This window comes from Ostrinia furnacalis, unplaced genomic scaffold (assembly GCF_004193835.3).
Source record: "Ostrinia furnacalis isolate ACB-3 unplaced genomic scaffold, ASM419383v2 OfSCF6032, whole genome shotgun sequence".
NCBI classification, from domain to species: Eukaryota; Metazoa; Arthropoda; class Insecta; order Lepidoptera; family Crambidae; genus Ostrinia; species Ostrinia furnacalis.
In genome coordinates, this window is record NW_021136271.1 from 90,844 (window position 1) to 114,184 (window position 23,341).

The following is a 23,341-nucleotide window of genomic DNA, read 5'->3' on the forward strand; positions in this document are numbered from 1 at the left end:
ACATACAAGTTGGACCGACAACCTCATAAAGCTAGCAGGATGGCGCTGGATGCAGGCCGCCACCATCCGGCCTTTGTGAAAATCATTGGGGGAGGCCTATGTTCAGCAGTGAACGTCCTATGGCTGAAATGATGATGATGATGATGATAATGTCTACTTGTATACCTACTGCACGTCTTGAGGCGGATGTTCTTCCATGGTTCTGAAAGCTTTTGACTCTGATTTTTTTTTCAGCGCTCGAGATTCCGTATAGAAAATTCTCGAGTTAAACCCTTACCTCTCCGTACCTATTCAAAGTACGAATTAAAAATATAAATGACATATTTTCCACCGCGACTCCGCCTTCCATTTCAACTAGTCGATTTTCCATAGCTTCTGCATCAATAAATAAATTAATATCTATTGTGTTTGCTTTCCATATGATTTGGATGCGGATCGGGTGCGCCGGCGCATGTCGATACGGGCCCATGCGATATAATTTCTCTCGTCCTTTGGAAAGTGCAAGGAAAGTCGTTCTGGCATTTTTTGGGCAGCCGATAAAATAGAAAGTTAATTAGAACTGCATAACTATTATGATGGTGTCTTACATACGGATAGTTAGTTAACATTGTCGAAGTTATGGTAACATGGTGAAATTATTCGTCATGGGATCATCTTAGATTTTTTGTGGGTTTTTATTGTTTTTGTAGGTTGCGTTTCCCTATTATATGGAATATGACAAGAAATAAAATTCTGGTTTTTTTATTAAAATTAATTAGCTTTAATTATTTTCATAAGATAGTTAAAAGGAAATTTAAAAAAGCGGTTTCATAAACTTTGCTAAAATATAATTTCGATTGAAATTATCTTTGAAATAATCAGCACTCTACCTTCTTTTCATCAGACCTTTGATTCTTAAATTTCAGAATCAAAAAGCTTAGAACTTAATAATTAAGAGTTATTCCCGGTATTCCAGAATCTTCCAATATCTCTTTCACAATTACCAGAGTCTTCTGTTTCATTTCCGCGGTCTCGTCTTCCAATTTAAGATTTCTCTTCAACAACAGCAAAGTTTTCACTATCAAGCTTTGTTTCGAGAGATGCCTTTTCTTCTCTCCTTGACTTTTCTTCAGAGTTATTTTCAGGAGTGTCAGCCAGTTTTGAGTGAAGGTAAGGAATTCCAGAGTGACTTTTTGAGTGAGTTGGAATTGTATGAGTGTGTGTGTCCATGGTTGAGATGTAAGGGTGGCGACTAATTTAGTGTCGTTTTTGGAGACGATAGCATATTTGAATATGGATGATAAGGTCTTCCAGCCAGCGAGCGTTTGGGTTTCAGAATCCTATAAATAGGAAATTAAATGGTATTGAAATAGAATATTCCAGGATCCTTAGGTGTAGAAAGGTTGTTATCAGAAATAAGGTAGGCTGCTGTGCCTTATTAGACACTGAGTGATATTGGGCAAAAGCTTCGTTTAAGATTAGAAAATTGAACTGGAAGTCTTATGATTGTTTATCAGGTACAGGTGAGGTGATTTCAGTGCATTTCATCATAAGTAAAAAGACCGTCTACTAGATCTCTAAAGTCAAGTCTCATCGAAGAACTAAAAACTAAGGAAAAGGAGAAGGTAGTAACTGACACTTACCCTGCAGCACAGCATCAGTTGGATCCTGAACATAAGAGCCCTCAGCGCGTTACATTGCTGGCCCACAGACGGTTGTACATCCAGATCTTGAGCCAAAACCAACGGTGTATTAGCCCCAGAGTTGAGAACAGTGTACACCAGTTGAAGTAAGCAAGCTCCACGCTCACTCGTGCTATCTTGCCGAAGGGATTTTATTATGCATTGTGTTTGAATTTGGAGGACTGTTTTTGGCTGGAATGAAAGAGATAAATAGGAGAGCAGAGAATGAATGAGTTAAGTAGGTAACAATAAAGTCATTATGATATATTTTATTATTATCTTTCATGCAAAGCTACAATATTGGTTCCGGTTGTAGAATATAACCATCCCTACGCTTCCCATTCTCCTTTCCAATCAGAGAGAGTTGTTCCTGTAGTGGAAACCTAATGATAAGGATGACAAATGATGACTGCTGGACAAGGGTCCCCCCTACTTGGACTCCAACGACCGGTCATGCGCTGGCCAAGTGTCCACATCCAGGTGCTACCTTCACCAGATTGTCGGGTGTCTGAGTCATTGTGTTTCCAGTCCGTAATCGCCACTCGAGAACTTTTCTGCACCAGCGATCTATGTGTCCCGCCACTGTATGATGATTTTTCTTACCTCATAATGGTTCCTGGTGAAGTAGTGCACGACGTATGACAGCAGCTGCAGCGCTGCGCACGCGACGCGCTCGTCAGTACTGTTGGCGGCCACCAGCGCGCTGGCCAGAAAGCCCGCGCGGTTTGTGTACGTAAGCAGAACTAATTTTGTAAAAAATGTGTAGAATCATAATTTAAAATTATTTTTCCACCACGAACTTTGGTCCGGTTTCCACCAAGGTGGGGCGGAGCGGGACAGAGCGGAGACAAGAAGTGGAAATAATGAAACCTGATTGGTTATTCAACACACTTCTCTGCTCTACTCCGCTCCGGTTTTTGGTGGAAACCGGGCCTAAGCCTTCTCTATAGCGTTTCTTGTCAGCTATCAACTTTTGTGACTCTCTGAGCGCTATTAGGTCTGGGTCTACGATTACGATACGTCTTTGTGGTAACTTTACATAAAAATAAGAAGCAGTTATTTTTGAATCTGTAGAATCTTACGCCATTATAGGTACAGAAAACAAGTTTTCAGTTTCAATCCTGCCTGCACTTGATCTAGATATAATTGACCTATGTCCATACCTCTATTATCATTATTAGTGTCAGCCAACCCCAGCAGATACAGACTGAGCTTCAAGCACACGTATTCGTAGTAGAACCTAGATTCTGTGCCCTCACTGGGGTGCTCCAGGGTTTTGGAGAAGACTGTCGTGATGAGCACGGCTGTCTTGAGGCAGAGGGTCGGGTCCAGCTCTGAGGGTAGCAGTGTAGTGGCTAGCTCCAGCAAATGGCAGATGTTTGGTTCTGCAATAGGTTTTTTCTTCTAAAAGTCTAGATTTAGACTAGGCGCAAACCACCGATTTTTAGTTGGCCGATAGTTGGGCCCGATTTCAATTTGTATGAAGAATCGGCTTATTCAAATCGGCGTAGTGTGCGCACTTCCATACATGCCCATACTGATCAACTGCCCGACTAAACTATCGGCTGACGAAAAATCGATGGCTGCGCCTAGGCTTAGGTATAAGTAATCTTCTCTAGACTCTTCCCATAAAAAATCATGCACTCCCAATCTTCTGGGGATGATGTATAAAAGGCGAGAGAGAAAATCAAATAGCGAATTTCAAGCTTACTCACGTCAACGTGGTCACAGTATACAGGGTGTTAGGTAAATGAGTATATGAGCCGATACTAGCCCATGTTAATATGGGCATATAAATGGTATGGTGAAGTCAGAAATTTGATAACATCATTTTAGTTTTTTTAATTTTCATACAAAATAAATTTTATAAAATCCAATTTGTATGAAAAATAAAATATTTAAAATGAAGATATCAATTTTCTGACTTTACCATACCATTTATATGACCATGTTAACATGGGCTAGTGTCAGCTCATATACCCATTTACCAAACACCCTGTATAAAGGGGATTTGGTTGCAGATGAAATGTGCCACCTATTTCGCAAAAAATGATTTTGAAAATGGCGAAAAGGATAAAATCTTTTAATGTGAAATCAATCATATCCCAAGTGGATCTCAAAAAATGCATGTCCTACCTAATACATTTAATTTTGGCGAGACATGAAGGAAGAAAGAAAGCTTTAAGATACCTATTTCAGCCTCATAGTCTATCAGAGTCTTAGACAGTGCGTTGGGCAGCATCACCCACACCATTCCCGCAAACGCTTGCCTGTCCTCCTCACTGGCTTCTTCGAGGCAGGTGTGCAGTGCGTCTGTACAGTTCTCCACTATAGTTGCGTTCTTGTCGCGGACCAGAATGGTGAGGAGCAGCTCCCATACTGACGGGATGGTTGTAAGCTCGCTAGGGATGGCGTCTTCGGCTTGAAGCCATTGGGATAGCTAAAAGATATTGATGAAAGTTTTTTTCTTATCTAAATCACCGAAGAATTTGCTGGAAAGATTGTACCTTTACGTTCAATTAAAGATCAAGAAGTGACTGACTAGTGGGGAAAAATGGTTCTGAATGGTCCCATCAAAAGTTAAAGCCGCTTGCAAACAAGAACTCAATTTAGCTAAATTCGCAAGACATTTTTTCGTACTTTAGATTAGTTTCAGTAAAACTCTGTTACATTGGATTGCTACTTAATTCAGACTTTTCACACAGTCACCGTTTTAACAATGGTGCAATGTTGCCTAAAAGAATGTGCTGGGAATATGCCTAGGTAGTCCAAATCGAAAAGATCTACTTTAACCCTTAACCAGGTCTAAAAAAATAATTGGTTTTCAATCATATTTTCACAGCATAAGGTTCAATTTGATGTGGTCTCTGTGGATACCAGAGTCTGGTTAAGGGTTAAATCGGGGTCTTTTCTTTTTACTTACCACGTGAATCCTGACATAATTAGGGATTCTCTGCGATGTGAAAGCCCACAACAGTATGGCTGGGTTGTGTGTGTAGTACACTGAAGGGTCTGGTAGCAGCATGCCCACGAGGCGGTCTGTAGCCTTCTCAAGGTACACTCGCTCATCCAATGACGTCAGAGACCCGTTGGATACTGTGGACATCTGTTTAAAAGGGGTACTTTTTAACGGGGTCGATTCGATAAAAGAGGAACGCTAGTTCGATCTCTGCGACTGCTGGACTATTGTGGTAGACCCACTGCGAACACAGGCATCATCATGATTATTTTCAACCACAGAACGTGCACTACTGAACATAGGCCTCGCCCAACATTTCCAAATTGACCGGTTAGTAGCAGCCTGCCTGCATCCAACGCCTTCCTGCAACCTTTTTAGGGCCCACAACAGTCCACAGACATCTGTTCGCAAAAGGGACTTTAGTGGGGTCGATTTGATACACAAGAGGAACGCTAGTTCGATCTCCGCGACTGCTGGACTATTGTGGTGAACCACTCAACCTTATCCTGATTCTTCCGTCGTTAGTAATCATCATCATCATCATCATTTCAGCCACAGGACGTCCACTGCTGAACATAGGCCTCCCCCAATGCTTTCCATGTTAGTAATAATAAACATTTTTTAAAAGTTACTTAAAAGTGAGTCCGTTACCCAAGATGTAGCTCAGACGTCAGATTACATCATTAACGTTTAACGGATCAACGATCTTGATCAGCTTTAATAGTGTTATTAAGCATCGTATCAGTAAAGTGTTAGTAATTTTTTGTAACATTCTGTTTTTAGTTACACGAATAAGATATTAATTTTCTTCTAATTCTAGGAACGACATGAATTTCCAAACACCACGCCGTTAGCCATGGCCATGTAGTGTCAAGCGCTTCCCGCAAAAACTTGAAGCATTAAGTAGTTTAGATTAGAAGTAAGTTTCTCTAAGCGGTGAAGTGAAATCAATTAGTTGTACAGTCATTGTGATTGGAAGCAACATATATTTGAAATCTGTTCAAAGCTGAATAGGTTTGTTTTCGCTCTTAGACGTATTAGTCAAATTGTATCTCAAGAGGCTGCTATCACTGCTTACAATGGCTATGTAAATTCATCTTTGCGCTATGGAGCTTTAATCTGGGGAAACTCTGTACATAGGGATAAGGCATTTATTATGCAAAAGAAATGTATTCGAGCTATTTTTGGACTACAACAAATAGACTCCTGTCGTCCCTTTTTTAGAAAATATAATCTGTTAACTTTACCTTGCCTTTACATTTTTGACTGTTGTTTATTTGTCCAACAAAATCAAGACTTGTTTATTCAGAAATTTCAAATTTCAAATCGAAACCTACGCTCTGTATACAGAAATAAACTAGTAAGGCCTCAGACAAAATTAACACTAGCATCAAGGAATGCTTTTATTATGTGTATAAAAATATATAATAAACTACCAGACGATTTTAAAGAACTAAAATTCTCAAAATTTAGAAATGTTATTAAAGAATGGTTAACTAAAAAATGTTTTTATAGTGTACAAGAATACCTAGATTATAAATAAATATGTTTAGATATAAAAATTAAAAATGTGTATACGCCTGAAAGGGTAGGATCAAGTGATACTCTGTAATTAATTTAAGATCTTTCTGTAACCTTGTTTCTATACACAATAAAGAACTTACTTACTTACTTACTTACTTAAGAAAAAAATCTAAATTAGGTTTTCTTTACTTTTTCAGGCAAATAAGTTATTAGGTTACACAGTATAAATATAATATTGGAGGTATTTGTGTAGTATTACAGATACGCCTTAATTCCTTACAATTAATTCAATTTCAATTTAACTAAGTCACAAGTAAAACGCCGCCGGTGTATGTCAAATAGAAATTCAGAAAATATTTTTTTGCCTTATAACTTTAAGTATGAAATGAAATTGTGTTATGTTACCAGACTTTATAAATAAATTGAAAAAATATTTTTCAGGTCGACAGACATCAAGTAACCGCGAATACAAGCTATAAAGCTTTGAAGATGTAGAGCGGTGGCTTGAACCGAGCGAGGAGTCCTACTAACATGTGTTCTACTAGAAGCAGTAGCACCTACCTAAGGCCGCGGGCGCTTCTTTATAGCTTTATACTAAGGTGTGCTTACCGCAAAAACCAGCCACAAGGCTTTGACGATGTAGGGCGGTGGCTTGAAGCGAGCGGGGAGACGGAGCACGTGCTCTACCAAGTGTGGAAGTAAAGCCGCGGTCGCTTCTTCAGGGCTGTAAAGGTTTATTGTTAGAATTTCGTAATTTTTTTTTACTCCAAGGGATTTTTTTATCTTCAAACCGTTAGATTTAAAGCTACAGGACATCAAGTCACTAATGGAGCATTCCACGCGAAGCGGGCAGGTAAAAAAAGTCGATGTTTCCGATTTCAGTAATATTTGAGTATGTTCTACCTATACATATTATTGATACGTGTACCAAATATTTTTGTAATATAATGACTAGTTTAAGAGTTATGGGTCTTCGAAGTTTTCGACAACCGGTTGGCATGCAGTACTTCAAAGCCGATTATGGAGTCATAAAATTATATATTAAAATAATTAAACCACGGGATTTATTACTTCATTTACCGTGCTTTTTAACTGTATTTTTGGAAACGAAAAAAAAAATATGTTTTCCTAAAAAAATGCAAATAAATTTTTTTTCCTTGATTTTCACAAAGTTCGACCCTTTCGATTTTTTTAATTTTTTTTATTTAAATAGCTAATATTGTGTAGAACATTCATGCCAACTTTCAAAGTGGGCGTGGAAGTGGATTCGGAGCTAGACTGAAAATACTGCCGAAGGGTGGCGTCCAGCGCCGCGCCGTCGCGCTGCCGCGCCTGAAGCCCGCCGCCTGTGCGCGTTTAGTGAAACTGACAAGCAAATAAAATCACTTTTGACGGAATGTTTTGTATATTTTTAATAACACCAAGACATATTTAATACCTATTAAAACTAAAATACGTTATAAAATAAAGTAGTAGTAGTAAATAAAGTTGCGTTTTTCCGTATCGTGAAAAATAAATTACATTACTCGTAACTGTGAATATTTCCTAACAAAAATAGAATGAGCTGTTATTTTTATACCTTTCGAGTTACAAAAGGCGATTATGTGGGAGGCAGACGGTCGTCAGTGCTTTCATCCTATTCCTATGAAATTAAGTGCCTCATAATAATTGGCTCGGAAACTTTTTTTACCTGTCCGCTTCGCGTGGAATGCCCCTAATGTTTCACCATTAAATTTCCTGCAATTGGGTAAAAATATGTGACCAACATAGCTCGCAGAATTGCTAAAATCAAGTGGCAACGAGCGGGGCTCATAGCTCGTAGAGACGATGGCCGTTGGGGCAGAAAAGTTCTCAAGAGGCGACCACGGGCCGGAAGACGTATCGTAGGCAGGCCTCAATAGGTAGACCGACTATCTGGTGAAGGTCGCGGGAAGAGCCAGCGCAGGTCTGGTCTTTAAGGAACTCCTTAAAGACAGGCCTTTGTCCAGCAGTGGACGTCATTTGGCTGAAATGAACGAACGAACGGGTAAAAATAAAGGCAATACTTCTCTAAGGACTGGCAGTAGAAGTATATGTAGATCAGTAGGCTGTAGGGCTGTCCCTTCTGGAGCTGAACACCAATACTCTGTGGCTTCTCGATCCCACACTGGAGCTCTACTAATCCCATCTGAAAATTCGTTTAGGACTCGTAGTGATTACGTTTCGAATGTTTTTTTATTCGCTCTCTTGGTCTCAAATATAGACATACGATTAATACACTCTACGGTCTGTATAATAAACTACTATCCTCCGGGACTATTCAACCTTTATTGAAAAGGTTTTACTGGGGGCAAACTTTACATCCAGAATGATTGGAAACAGAGGTGGGGTCTGTATAATACGTGACTTTTTAGGTAATTTTTTTAATTATTACTACTTACTTACTACATAGAAAGTCACAGTATTTTACAAAATTCGATGTTTGGGACCTATTTTAATTAAAAAGTAACAAAAAAAAGAAAGTTAAATTCTTACTGCAAACACACAATAACTAGTACATACTACAAAGTTTCTTAGCACCAATTTGATCAAAAACACTTCATTTTCTCTTGTTTATTACAAACTTACTTGTATATCCCTGGAGTAAGGGTTATCATCTCCCAAATCCGAGTCGTCAAAGTTAAGGTACTTGTTAGATAATACCTTCAGCATTTCCCCAAGTATCAACGTGCTGACCTTCCGCGTGGCCATGTCGTTCCTACGTGAAATACACTTTCTTATTTCGCGGAAATTAACGTGAGTGACTTAGCATTTCCAGTTATGGGGTTCAGACGTGACCCTGAAGGTATGGGCCGTAGAAAATGATTGCAGCTATCCATAAAAGGACTTTCCCATGTCAAATTTTATGGTCTGTCCACAACAGCAAGGTTTTTAGTCCGTGCTAGCTAATACCTAAGTTTCGTAGTCTTATCAGCACTTGGCACGAAAAACTTTCGACTTCGAATAGTTTGCGTATTCGAATTGCCATCAAAAGATTTCGACAATCGAGATCGTCTCGTTATCGTTGAATTCGAAGGCCGTATCGAATTTTGTCAAATACTCAAACGATTCGAAGACGAAAGTTTTTCGAGCTAAAGGATAATTGAACTCGCTTAAACGGATTATTTAACTGAACACGATGAGAATAAGAATATTCTCCTCATCTTGTTGTAACAGTTAGTTAATTAAGTTATTAACGAAATTCGTTAAAATTGCTGCACAAATTAAGAGCTAGGAGTAGCTATTTATTGGGGATCAGTGATAACGTCGCTAAAGTTGCTAAAAACAATAGCAATAAATACTTACCTTGCGATTTGAGTGTGAGGCAACATGGTCAAATAGTTCTTCGAAAATAGCATGTCGCAGAAATCGTATAAAACTTCTCGCTTCGCATTTTCGTGAAAAAAGTTTAGTAAAAACTTCAAGAACACGCTGTATTCTTCTGTAGTTATTTGGTTTAGATTGTCCTAAAAATATTGGGCCATATTGAAATAAGGATAATGTATACAAATTCATCATAATATATTTATGTTACTAAGTACTAGCAGCCGCCCGCGACTTTATACGCGTGGATCGCGTTTTATCCCCTTAGGGGTTGAATTTTGCAAAATCCCGTCTTAGTGAGCACCTACGTTCTAAAACGAATCCCCTTGCAAGACACTCCTAGCACATGTAGTTTCTGAGATTCGTGATGAGTGAGTCAGTCAGTGACCTTTCGCTTTTATCTAAACAAATAAGTGTGAAAAATCCCTAATTAAATTTCAATGAAAAGTAAAAAGATACCTTGGTAAAAATAACTAGCTCGGTCATAATATGCTGGATACATTTATTCATCTCATGGGCGCTCTCTTTCAGCAAGTTTATCTCGTGTTCATCTGTTAGAATGCTCTGAACGAAGTCCACGTTTTGCTTCTCTCGGTAGAGGCACTTTGTTAGTCTATGAACGCAAAAGACACAATTAACAGTTACACTTATTTCGTTCGTTCGTTCGTTTCAGCCGAAAGACGTCCACTGCTGGACAAAGGCCTCCCCCAAGGATTTCCACAAAGACCGGTCCTGCGCCGCTTGCATCCAGGTACTTCCCGCGACCTTCACCAGATCGTCGGTCCACCTAGTGGGAGGCCTGCCCACGCTACGTCTTCCAGCTCGTGGTCGCCACTCAAGAACTTTTCTGCCCCAACACTTATTTACTAAGGTATATTCTCCCATCAAAATCCTATAGGTAACAGTGATTCTTAACCTGTGTGGAGCATTAAGTATGGGGGTACTCAGCCTTATGGACCATTTACAGTCACAAATGCCATCAAAAGCCTCATAATCGCTATGCACGCCATGTTCTTTTTTATTTGTGCTTGATTTTCGAAGGGGTCCGTGGACAAAAAAGGTTTAGAAACGCCGTCCTAAGGGGTCATCCATAAAGTACGTCACACGTAAAGGGGGGGAGGGGGTCGACAAAGTGTGACATGGTGTGACAAGGGGTGGGAGGGGTTTCGTGACATCGCTCAAAAAATCATGAAATTCGTGTGACGTACTTTATGGATAGCCCCTAATGCCCTATAAGTAGGTAAGTAGGTACCTATATTTTATTGGAGTTGTTTATTTATTATTTGTATTATTTTAGTTACTCACCCCAAAGCGTCCATACCCAGTTGGCACACAACGACATACGCCATCCCTGACACTCCTCCGTCCCCAACTAGCATTGCATGATTTAGCGCTCCCAAAAGCAGGACAAACCAGTTCTTCAAGACCTCAGTAAGCAATGTGGCAGTACTGCCCCGCAGCGCCAGGTTATCTGGCTGGTAGGAGACTAAAGCGTGCAGCACTAAAGCGCTGGATATCACGCTCTTTGGGTTGGTGTTGATGCTTGGAGCTAAGGAGTTCAAGCAAGCTAACAGCTGCTCAGCGCTGTAAGCACTTTGGTTGGATAGAGGTGGAGTGGTCTCGTTGGCGCTGACTCTGTAATGATAATGAAAGTCCGTCTTCGTTTGTTCATGAGCTTATTAAAAAATAATGGATTTAAGGTTACTTATTACGTTGCAGTGCAAAGAAAAACGCAGGTCGCATCATAGCTTCCGCACTCTTCCACACTGACCTGAAGGAACTACTCACCCATGATCGTACCCAGCTTCAGAACCAAGAGGGTATAGTCTGGTCCGGTGGGGCTAGTCTGGCCTGGAGAGTAGTCTAGTTCAGAGGGAGTCTGGCCTAAGGAGTTAGTCTGGCCCAGTGGGGGTAGTCTGGCCCAGTGGGGGCAGTCTAGCCCAGGGGGAGTCTAGCCTAAGGAGGTAGTCTGGTCTAGGGGGTAACCTGCTGGCCAGGGCGGAGCAGTCTGGCCCAGGGGGGAGCAATCTCGCCTAGAGAGGGTAATCTGGCCCGGAGCAATAGTCTAACGCAGTGGGAAGTCTGGCCCTGGGCTAACAGCCTTGCCCAGGGCAGCAAATGTGATTTTTGGAGTGCCCTTTGCCCTATGCCTATGTACTCACCCATCGAGCAGGTCGCACAAGAAGTGCAAGCACACGTCGACCGCAGCCCGCAGCCCGCTGCCCGCATAGTGCGGTAGCGCACGCATAACCGCTGCCATGGCGTGCGCCGCGTGCCCCTCGCTGAAGAACTGCCGCGAGCACCATAGCAGTCGCACGCATTCTAGGACTGATCTAAAACATTATCTTATCTCTGAAAGGTTTCATGGGTTAAAGTATTGAAACTTAATACAGCTTCACTTTGAAAGGCATGATGAGTAAGGTCCAGAACAGACGGTAAAACGCAACTGCAACGAAACTGCAACTGCTAGTTACTTTTGAGTTGCATCTAAGTTTCTGCCATAGCGACCGTTGAGAGACCACACATGACGCGACCAGTTTGAAACTTTCAGTTTCAGTTTCATTCATCAGAATCATCAGAAAGTTGCAGTTTCGTTGCAGTTGCGTTTCACCGTCTGTTCTGGGCCTAAGATTTAATAAGTAAGAGACATAATGAAATTGGTCCGCGCTGACTTTATTATACCTAAGATAGGGCACACCCGCTAATACAATGGTTTATTTATATGTATGGAAAACCAACAAGATCATAGGTAACACAATAAACGAGATGGGTGATTATGATTGCTGGTAACTGTTTGTCACGGAAATCACAAACAATTTATTGCTTGCGACAATATACAAAGTTAAGCTTATTCTTACCTGAATAATAAAAAGTCCAAATTGGATGTGGCTTCGCATAGAAAAACAGTTATATCATTGTCGAGGAGGTACTCCACCATACGAGATCGTTCAATAGAATTTTTATTATAACGGCTTATTACTTCTACCAAATAACCGCAAGCTTTATTTTGAGCTTCAGTATGGCGAGAAGTTAACAATCGCTTTATATCTGATAAAGCATTGTGTTTTCCACTCGGATTATACGTGCGATTAAAATTAGAATTTACTAACGTATACATTTTCCGCAAACTTTTGTAAACTATTCAAAAATTCCCGCCATACTCCGACTACTTTTTTTTTAATTTGAACGGACGGAGACGTGGACGATTATAATAAGTAACATGGTAATTTTATATTTATCCTAAACTATTTTTATTGTACTATGTTTTTAATGTTGTGAATTTTTTAATGTAATTCATATTAAAAAAATTTAAACGAGTTTATTAATCTTGTCTGCGTGATCTGTACCGTGGTGTACTGGGTGTTGCCAGTTGAGAAGTGATCGTTCCCATTTTTTTACAAAAATTTTGTTTAGCCTTTTCATTCTTTTGTTCCCATTATCATGCCCTCGACAAACAATTTTCTTCATTATAAATTAACTAATTTTTGAAGACTCCTCATGTGTTTAGTCGGACTATTACCCTCTTACTAATAGTTAATACCTAAAAGTTACACAGTTGCTGATCACTGTTTTAAAATGACATTTCCATACTAAACGTCACTTTAAAACATTGTTCAATGAGCGTGTAAGTTTTATTAGTAAGAGGGTTAGGGTCCAAAAGTCTTCTTTTGTTAAATATCTATGTTTTTATTAAAATACTACAGGTAGGATTGGTATGAAAATAACAATAAATGTTCAATTGTTCATACTTATTGTTTTAATACCTACCTACTCCAAATCAAACAAAATTATCTTTTTTGGGGGCAAAATATTTTAAGACTAGTAATCCTGCGCACCGCCGTCAATTCATCTGTCAAAACTGTCATGCTCATCTGGTTATTGCTGTTGTAGTCGAACGTTGGGAATATTTTTTTATTATTTTGCCTTTATTCTTTACTCAGGCAAATTGTAATACGTGTTTATCGTCAGATAATATCATTAAATCTGGTAATCAAAATGGTAAGTTGCTAAATAATTAGGTTTTACTTGTGCATTTCACTGTGTGGTTGACCATGCTGGGACCTTGAATGGAGGCAGCCTTTCTACATGGTTGTTTTTCTTCGACAGTCGGTGATGGACTTCTTGAAAGATCTGCCGTCGTATGACGAACATAACTTTACGTTATTTAACACTGATCACGGCATTAGAAACTGTTCGAAAAGGCCGTCAATATACCTGCAAACTAAGGACATACCTTCTGAACAAAGTTGAGTATACGTTTTTTTGTTTCCATTAATCTTATTTGAAAACTATTGCATACTTCCATGTTGTAATCATTAAATTCAGGGTCAGTTCAAAATGACTTATAGTAAACATTGAATTTAATTTCTTATCTAATAGGTCTAATTAGATAAATATTATTTTCTAATTGTAACCTTAACTTGTCTGTATCATTGCTGCTAATCAAAACTTTGTTTCTTGCAGTTATTGTGACTGAAAAGACGAACATTCTTCTAAGATATTTACATCAGCAATGGGAGAAAAAGGTACATAAAATGTTTTATACACCAATTTTAATGTAAGAAAAAAATATCAGTATTATCTAAATACAGTTTGATCATTGAGATAAAGACAAAATATTTATCATATATTTTATATTTTTCAGAATAACAATTCTCCAAAGAAGCGTGACCAGACCCACATTGAACAAAACGGAGAAGAGACTCGACCACGCAAGAGGCCCTGTCTCAACTCTCCGCTCAACTGAACCATCCTCGTGCAACGCAGCATACATTGTGCTTCAGTTATAGACTCTACAGTGTACATTTTATATCAACTATAGATCAATCTGTACATTGATTTTATAACCATGGTATCAGAGTTAATGAAATTTATAGTGCCATTTTTGAGTGTCTCGCCATTCGGTTGAATTGGTATCGTAACAGCTAAACTTAAGACATTCTAAATGTAAATTGGCAATGTTTTAAGCTCTCGTTCTCATTCCATAGCAGCAAGCTTTGTATTGCTTTCTAATGGCTTATTTTTACAATATGTTGTTACTGTTTACTTACTGCCCACTCGAGCCAGAAAGTGGTATCTCATATTTATAAAATCACTCCTTGGCTTATTAAGGCAGTTTAAGCACCTGACGGTATAGTTTTTGATTATAGTGAAGCTCTATTTTCAAATCTTTAAGATGTGTTCAATAATTTAAGCGTTTATCACATATTTCTGCTCTAAAATTTCTTTTCCATTAACTTGATGAATACTGATTTCTTCGTTTTAAGTTCGTCCAATAAATTATTCAATTTGAAATTTTTGAGATGGATTTATGTTATAACCTGAAGTTGGCTTTTTTGAATTAGTAACTTCAAATTAATGTTAAACTTAATACAATAGTTTATTAAAGTAAATGTGTTACTTACATAACCTTTTCTTTGATGTATTATTTTAAAATAGTATTTAATACTTTTTTTAATACATAATGGCAATATGAATTACTCAAGAATAAATCAAGTCAGTTGTGAGTAATTATACTGTAGTTTCATTTTTATAAGGTTGAATTGCATATTTAATTAGCTAAAATTAGTGATCGTGTTAATAATATAAGTGCATCTGTTGCAGAAATGCATTTTTGTTTGGCACATATTTTGCAGTTTGAGATGAATTTTGTTGTTATTGGGAACTGAAAAACAATGTTTTTAGTTGTTAACCCCTGACCTCATATGCTTGTTTTTTTGTTTCTTACTGAACACTGTGAATACTATTAGTTTCTACTAATCTCATCAACTGATTAATGAAAATTGAATGAACAGAAGTGATGTATGTAATAAATAAATAGAAAGAAATAATTCATATCAGTAACTTTACATAAACCTATAGACAGCATTATTAATAATGAACTGGAGAAGTTAATGATTGTCTGAAAGGGATTGTTGATTTTAGTGAAAAAATAAAACACCACATTGACTGAAAAATAACTTTATTCTAGTTATACTTATCTCACAATTTGCAGTAACTGTTCATAAGCTGCAAACAAATGTTAGGTTTAGATGTACCTAATGGAATTATTCTTATTTTTTTTAGTGATATCTTACCTAAATAACACCGAATAGTCACTAGACCAAGTTCTCTAAAAAGCTTCTGACATCATTTTCTCAAACTATTTAACTGTCTGTTAATACAAATCAATAGTTATAAGTCTAAAAACTATGAGAAATGTAGAGAACTGTCCAAGTTATACAACAATGTATTCTTTAAAATAAAAATTAAGATTTATCCAGCTCTGAAGTCGTAATTAATTATGTAAAAAATATCCTTAAAACATCCAAAGTTTTAACATTTATTTTAATCCTTGGCGGGCACTTCGATAACTCGGGGCTTGTCGATGATACGGGCAGTACGGTTGCCCTTCTCAACAATACCAATGATCCAGGCTTGGTAGCCCTCCTGCTTTTCAATATCTTTGCAGTAGGCAGCCGCCTGCTCTCTTGGAAGACAGATGAGGAGCCCGCCAGAAGTCTCTGGGGCATGTCCTTGAAGCAACTGGAACATGTTTCCACATGCCTTGGCCACAGCAGCCATCTTGGCTATAACAGGCAAGTTATGAATAACAAATGAAACCTCATTCTTTTGGTGTGATGCTAAGTTTTGTGCATGGCCAAGTAAACCAAATCCAGTGACGTCAGTAGAACCATGAGCATTGTACTTGTGCATCAACCTGGCAGCAATGCGATTGAGTCTGCTCATAGAATCCATTGCACGATGATATGCTTTTCGTACATCCTCTTCGGACACAACCAACTTGATCCGATTCCAACGCTCAGGCTGGTCTAGCCATTGATGAGCATTTACAGCTACTTGCGTACCCAGGGGCTTTGTCAGTACCAAGACATCGCCCATCACAGCATTATCAGGAACAATATACTCATTAGGTTGGCAAATTGTAGTTGCAACCCCTCCAATGGTGCACCACGGGTTGATGACAGTCTGGCCTCCTGTAACTGAAGTTCCAGCTTCTAGCGCAGAATCCTTAAATCCACGCATTATCAGGGGGATGACGACGTCGCGTTCCTTCTCAGTCATCTTTGTAGACACTCCAAGCAGCATCAACATGTTGTCACATTCAGTTACACCCATCGCGTAAAGGTCGCTCAATACGTTAGCACATGCGATCTTACCCATCATGTAGGGGTCATCGACTAATGGGTAGAAGAAATCGGTTGTTTGGACCAAACAGAGGCCACCGTGCCTTAGCGGCGTCACCGAGCAATCCAAGCCGATGCCGATGCGCGGTATCGCAACATGCATAAATTGGTCTTGGTCCTGTTGAGAGTAGTCCTGTTGCAGCGACTCCACCAGTTTACCCAAAACATCTTGAGGTACCTTGCAGCTTCTTCCTTTTAGATCAGCAAATCGTGTCAAACGAAAACTAGCTTCCAAGTCGTGAGCCACCGGGTCGAATGGCCGACGCAGAGCCAAAGCGTTAGGGTTACCGGCCATCTCTAGTTGTGCCGCAGCTAATGAATCTTGTGCTACACTAGACTGATACGACATATTACACAAAAACAAAACAATATTATGGTTGGCGTGGAGGTATAACTGACTAAAATATTAAAAGTGCACACGCCGCCAAGTGACGCTTGCAAAATGGCGTCATTTACAAAGAGAAAATGGAAGCGCAAATTGCATTATTATCTAAAATTCTGATTGGTCGTTAGTAAATGTAAATAACAAAGCTCGCGCTCTGATTGGCTAAAATGACAACCACTTCTACAGTGACAGGAGAAAACATACTGCTGCTGTTTGTAAGTACGTTCCTTTTCACGATGGTAATTTAAATTTATTTAAAAAATAATATGTAGCAAATTATTATAATCATTGAAAATGAGAAAAATAATGTAAATAAACATTAATGTTGTGATAAGTTGTATCAAACAATCAAGATTTTTTGATTGAAAGTTATTTTTTTGATATTAGTGTATGTGTACAAGTCGCCATGGCCTTCACTTAAAAAAAAACAAATAAAGACCAGCGAGCGGCTCAGCGTCGTATTTTGCTGCGTTGTTATTGGCTGTATAGCAAAACATTTTTGGAAAACCAATCAAATTGTTAGGTCATCGCTCCTCCATTGGACAGATTTTATTACAAACTTTTTTGATTGGTCACAATCTATCAAACTTTGGAATGTAGAATTTTGAAAAGTGGCAGATTTTTTTGAATAATTTACGGCAGTTGAATTAATTTTATGTGCTTTCGAAGTTCATGTTTACTGAATAAAACTAATAATTGTTAAATTAAATAATGATGATCTCGTAAAATAATTAAAATGGCTTTAAACAATTGGAAGAAGGTGGAAAACGAAGTTGGTTATCCGTGTTATGTAGAGTGAGTAATAAACTAACACACTTTCACTGATGTTTTGTAAGCATTTCAAGTTTTGTAAGGATATGTAACGCAAGAAAATATTTTTCATTTATTATAGTGAAGCGACAGGCAAGCAGCAGTATGACCATCCAGAGTTTCAGAAGATTATTCAATCACTGAAAGAGTATGATGACATAAAATACAGTGTTTACAAAATTGCTTTCAAGATTACTGCTCTACAAAGACACTTGCGCGGTAAGTTGAATAAATTATTATACTTAAAAATATATGCCTTACGCCTGTGTTAAAATTCTAGCCAATAATGTGGTGTTTACAAAGTTATGTAAGTTACTTCTTCTTGTTTTCAGTTCCTCCTTTGCGCATAAGTTCAGGCGTGTTCGCACGTCACCAGCTCAGCCTTTCTGAGAGCAGTTTGTCCCTAGACACTGCGGAATTAGAAGCTGTGCTAGCAGACATATACTTTGCAGCGGAGAAGGAAGGCCTCTTTAGCGGGGATGTTGACTTGACTGTGGATTTATTGATCAATTTACTATTGAATGTTTATGACAAGTAAGTATACTACTGACTGAATACTGTTATTGTAAGATTAAGAACTATAGGTACCTAATGGCACTGACGATTATAATAATAATATCCTCAAAATTTTAAGCAGTGTGTAATTTTGGCTAATAAAGTAGCAAAGATATTGTATTGAACTGCACTGTGTTCTTTCTATTTTTGGTTCCAAAATCTTTTTAATGTTCAAAATTGAAACATTAATGAATAAAATAAAGAAAAGTCTTTTTCTCCATCAAAAATTAAAATCTATCTACACCTACAAACTTTAAATTTGGCAAGATGTTCCTTACAGGGTGTAGACATCAGCTAAGAACGGATTTTATGAAACTCCACCTCTAAAACTTGGTCCACTCATACGAAGTTAGTTACGCCCAAGCGGCCGCTGGATTGAATATTTGTCAAAATATGTTTAATTTTTACAGAGACAGAAAAGAGCCTGTCAGAGTTCTAGCCGCTAAAACGCTGCTCATTGTACTGAGTGAGGAGCCAGTGACCGACAAATGGGGAGCGCTGGCCAACTGTTCTGCAGACCACAATGGGTGCGTGTCGCCGCGACGGTTGTTCGCGTTGTTGACACATATCACTGCGCTGCCAGCGTACCTCGGCTGTGCAGCCGAGAACCTGCAGGCTGACGTGGATGCCTGCTTTGATAAGGTATTGTTGTAACTTACGAGTATCATGATTGACTTTCAGATTTAAAATTTCAGAAATGAGAAACATATGAAAAAAGCTATTTCTTTTATCCCGAGTAAAGCAACACCAACATTTTTTTCTTTTTTGAGAAATATTTACCCTTCCTAAGGGCCCCCAAACATATCTTTATACGGGGCCCCGCCAAGGTACGCTACGCTTCTGTTTTTAAGGCATTTCAACAAATCAGACCTTATGACCATCTTTTAGCACTAACTAGTTGGCACCAATTGTATAGTAAGTAAGGTCCTGTAACTTGCTTGTGGGTAAAACAGTGACGCCAACCAGTTGAAGCGGTAGTAGAACTATCGCATTTGCAGGCACCAGGATGGCGTCACTGAAGAGTAAAGTCCTATCTCTTGTCAGTGGTGCCAGCTAAAGCCCGGTCTCTGAGCACGTAGAATTTTCTCCAATGACCCCAAGCTACCCACCCTTATCGCTCGCGCGTAAATGTTGCTGTCGCGCTCGCACACTCACTGCGGGCGCCCGTCGCGACAGCAATATAATTACGCGCGAGCGATAAGGATGGGTAGCTTGGGGTCATTGGACAAAATTCTATGTGCTTGGCGACCAGACTATAGTATAAGGCTAGGCGAATGCCTATGTTGTGCTCTGACTTTGTCGCATGCAACATCATAGAGAGAAAAAAAGAAAGAAATACAGTCAATGTCTTTCTTTTTTTCTCTCTATGATGTTGCAGAAGAGACAGATGTACTGTTACAGTCACAAGAAGTCACGTCGAAACTATAGCCCTTATTATGTTAAATATTTCAGAGCGCTGGCATGCTCGGCGTCAGTTCTCGATCAGTGGCGGAGTGGGGCGTGCAGCATTGTGCCACAGCGCGCTGGCTGCCGCTTTTACAGCGCGTAGTGGCCAGCAGAAACAGCGCTAGCATCAGCGCTACTTGCGCTGCGTGTACGCAGCCTCTTATACAGGTATAACCTTTTTTTTCTTACCCAGGAAAATGTCATAAGACGCTTCTTATGACATTTTCCTGGGTAAGCCAAGCCGCTGCTTGAGTCCACTAAAAACCTGGGGTGTTTTCCTCTGCCGCTTAGTGATTAGTGGTCGGTGTGCTTTTAAACACGTCTTCCTTCCACCACGCCTAGACACCACACTTGAGCGTACCTAGGGTCAACCCTGCCTGGGAAATGCAGCTGCCCCACTGCATTGTATGCTCTACATACCTTATGTTTCTATCATTTTAAACTGCATTTATACATGTCTCCCAGTGGCGGATTTACAAATTTGCCGCTAGTAGGCCATTAAATTTTTGCCGCCCCTACCTACTGACTTTTGAAATTCAATACGTTAGTTTAATCCCGTTATTACTATGATTGTGAACTTAATGATATTTTTCTGTAAGTTAATAGATTATTATTGTAACCCGCTATGTACTGAAGAGTTTAATGTTGACTTATAAACAGCAATATGTACTAATCCAGATGGGGAAACGAAAACTGTACGAGTACCTACATTTTTATAGAACTTTAACTATTGCAATTTAAAGAAAATTTTATGCAATTTATTTTTAAATTTACCTTTATTAAATTACATCGCCCAGGAGATTTCCTTGACGCTTACAACATTCGATCAACATACATCAAAATCTTGGAATGCGTTCGTCAGAATTACCTCGAAACCTATTTTAAATTTTTTGTCGAATGCTCAGCTTCAGTTGCTGCATGGTTGTTGGATTATAAAAGTATACTCTATTCTTAATGTAACACCACAATAAATAATTTTCTGGAGTGAGATCAGGGCTTCCTGGTGGCCAGGAGATGTCACCCCTGCCTGAAATTATTTTTTTTGTGGGAACATGTCTCTTACCATCTAAATGTTCTCAGTTGAAGTGTGACACGTAGCCCCATCTTGATGAAACCAAGCGCTCCGGTCATAAGCTTGCGAATCTTGCAGCTTTGAAATCAAAAAGCTTTTCAGCCTACCAGTATAGCGCTCTCAAAAATTAATCATCCTTTCAATGCAACAAACCAATTAAGCAGTGGTGAAATCTCACTGCCTCTAAGAAGCGCTAATCTCATTCCAGCAGACTTCTTTTTGTGGGGTTACCTTATGAGCAGAGTATACTCTAATAATCCAAAAACTCTGCAGCATTCATCCATCCTGAATCCATTTTGAGGTAACTCTAAGGCCTCAGCCTCGAGTTTAGCGGGCAGCGGCGCAGGAGCGGGCAACGAGCGGGTAGCGCACTCCTTCTTTTTCCCACAATAAATCGAGCGTTAGGAATAAATTTGAATCGAAATAAAATTGTCGCCGTTGTTCAGACACTTCGTTTGCGAATAAAAACAAATATCTCGACAACACAACCCCGAACACAACACTTCGCCGCTAAAGCGCCGCGTGAGCTGCCCGCTTGTTTCGAGAACGGGCCTACGTTGCCCGCCCCGCTCCCGCACCGCTGCCCGCTAAATTCGAGGCTGAGGCCTAAGGGCTCCTGCACACGATGCCGCCACCGCGCCGCTACACTGTTCATAAGCACCGAGTAAAACCGCCGCCGCGCCGCCACCGCGCCATCAAAGTATAATTTCGCGCGCGGCGCGGCGGCTGCGCGGCAGCGTTGTTCACGCGGCGCGTATAAACAGTGCAAAGGCGCGGCGACGGCGCGGCGGCGGCGCGGTAGCGGCGTCGTGTGCAGGAGCGCTTACGAAAGTTTTCCAAAATGTTGATGTATGTTGACCGAATGTTGTAAACGTCAAGGGAATCACATGTACGATAAAATTTATAAAAGAAAGTAAATTTTAAAATAAATTGCACTAAATTTCCTTTAAATTGCAATAGCTAAAGTTCTACAAAAATGTACAGTTATCGTTTCCTTGAATTTTCAAAAGTGAATTTTCTTCTGGGCTGCTCTGTAAAACAATATACACGAAGTTGTGGAGAGATGGTGCTCGTGCTAGGCTCCGGAGATCCTGTGTTACTAGTTTTTTATTTTATTTTTATTGAAACGCTATTGGAATATTTTAAAATTCATGATCACATAAGTACCTAAGTATATATTACAGTGCGTTTATTAATCGTTTATTTATATATGGATTGTGTAGGTAAACGTATAATTATATATTTTTTCCTGTGAAAAAAAATTAGCTAAATTTGCCGCCCCTCTAAATCTGCCGCCCTAGGCACTGGCCTACTTGGCCTATTGGTAAATCCGCCACTGATGTCTCCCTTCCACCACTTCAGGACTCCATACATTTATACCCTTAAGTGTGTGTTAATAACAGAAGTTGCTTTAATAAATCTATGAATCATTGACTGTAATCACACCAACCACTCCCATCGTCATTTAGCATTTGGGCAAAAAATACATGAAAAAATGTGTCAAATACTTTTTTTTGTTTCAGGTTATAAAGTTTAAATGCTCCAAATGTCATGAGGTTTACTTCTGCGAGAAGTGCTACTTGTATGACAAGGATCTGACGAGTGTTAGTGGGCACAAGAAGACACATTTAGTACATGAAATCCTGGATGGAGAAGTAAGTACACTTTTTAAACTCATTTGAAACAAATTTTGTAAATGATTCAGTTAGTAGGTTTTGTTGTCATAAAGTTTTGTTAAGTTTTTACGCATAAACCACTAAACCATTTATAACCAGTTTTTTTTAGAGATAGATTAGAACTTGAAAATTACTTCATCCATATTCATTGAGCCACAGCACATCCACTGCTGAACATAGGCCTTCCCCAATGATTTCCATATCGCGCGGTTGGTAGCGGCCTGCATCCTGGCCTGCTACTTATTTTGACTTTTATCTATATTTACCTTCTTTCAGATAAAACCCGCTCAATGCCTAGGCTTCATCAAAGGCATGAAGCGATTCTTTTTCTGCACCCGGACTAAGAAGAAACAAATTTCCAAAAAGGGCTCTAAGAAGAGTATAGATAAGGTCGAAAATCACACGTTGCGTCGTAAGAAGGAGGGCAAACCTGCGATGTTTACGTCAACCGTTGGCAAGGCGTCCGGTAACGGTGGGAATAACCCAGCTTCGTTGCTCCAAGATATCATTAATCAGCTGGAAACGCAGAACAAGTGAGTTTTCTTTGTTTAACAATCGGAAGAAATGATTTTCAGAAAGTAGTAGGGGTGAATTTCTGAACGATATGTAATCTAGGAATTTACACAACTAGCTATTGCCTGATACTTAGAAATAATATAGCTTTCTACTAGTAAAATTATTAAAGAGTCAGGCCAGTAGTTCCAGACTCCAGTTGAACCTTCCC

At 39.3% G+C, this 23,341-nt stretch overlaps 4 protein-coding genes across 4 annotated transcripts; 2 read left to right on the forward strand and 2 right to left on the reverse strand.

Annotated features, from left to right (window-relative positions):
* Window positions 1–864: 864 nt before the first annotated feature.
* On the reverse strand, window positions 865–12,604 carry LOC114361863 (uncharacterized). The gene is made up of 14 exons (XM_028317077.1): window positions 12,345–12,604; window positions 11,649–11,819; window positions 10,792–11,121; window positions 9,946–10,099; window positions 9,469–9,629; window positions 8,752–8,881; window positions 8,190–8,311; window positions 6,754–6,868; window positions 4,585–4,767; window positions 3,852–4,101; window positions 2,825–3,046; window positions 2,265–2,404; window positions 1,623–1,853; window positions 865–1,319 (listed from the first exon to the last, which is right to left on the reverse strand). The coding sequence occupies exons 1-14, from the start codon at window positions 12,602–12,604 to the stop codon at window positions 924–926; spliced, it is 2,865 nt and encodes a 954-aa protein (XP_028172878.1). The 3' UTR covers window positions 865–923.
* Window positions 12,605–13,338: 734 nt separating this feature from the next.
* Window positions 13,339–16,130, forward strand: LOC114361866 (DET1- and DDB1-associated protein 1). The gene is made up of 4 exons (XM_028317079.1): window positions 13,339–13,485; window positions 13,594–13,732; window positions 13,951–14,012; window positions 14,132–16,130. Exons 1-4 carry the CDS (start codon window positions 13,483–13,485, stop codon window positions 14,231–14,233), a joined length of 306 nt encoding a protein of 101 aa, XP_028172880.1. The 5' UTR covers window positions 13,339–13,482; the 3' UTR covers window positions 14,234–16,130.
* Window positions 15,467–17,144, reverse strand: Sps1 (inactive selenide, water dikinase). The gene has a single exon (XM_028317078.1). The coding sequence runs from the start codon at window positions 17,020–17,022 to the stop codon at window positions 15,814–15,816; it is 1,209 nt and encodes a 402-aa protein (XP_028172879.1). The 5' UTR covers window positions 17,023–17,144; the 3' UTR covers window positions 15,467–15,813.
* A 376-nt stretch (window positions 17,145–17,520) lies between these two features.
* On the forward strand, window positions 17,521–23,154 carry LOC114361869 (dystrophin). Its single transcript, XM_028317084.1, has 7 exons — window positions 17,521–17,853; window positions 17,951–18,087; window positions 18,201–18,402; window positions 18,834–19,065; window positions 19,876–20,037; window positions 22,465–22,596; window positions 22,894–23,154. Exons 1-7 carry the CDS (start codon window positions 17,795–17,797, stop codon window positions 23,152–23,154), a joined length of 1,185 nt encoding a protein of 394 aa, XP_028172885.1. The 5' UTR covers window positions 17,521–17,794.
* Window positions 23,155–23,341: the final 187 nt, after the last annotated feature.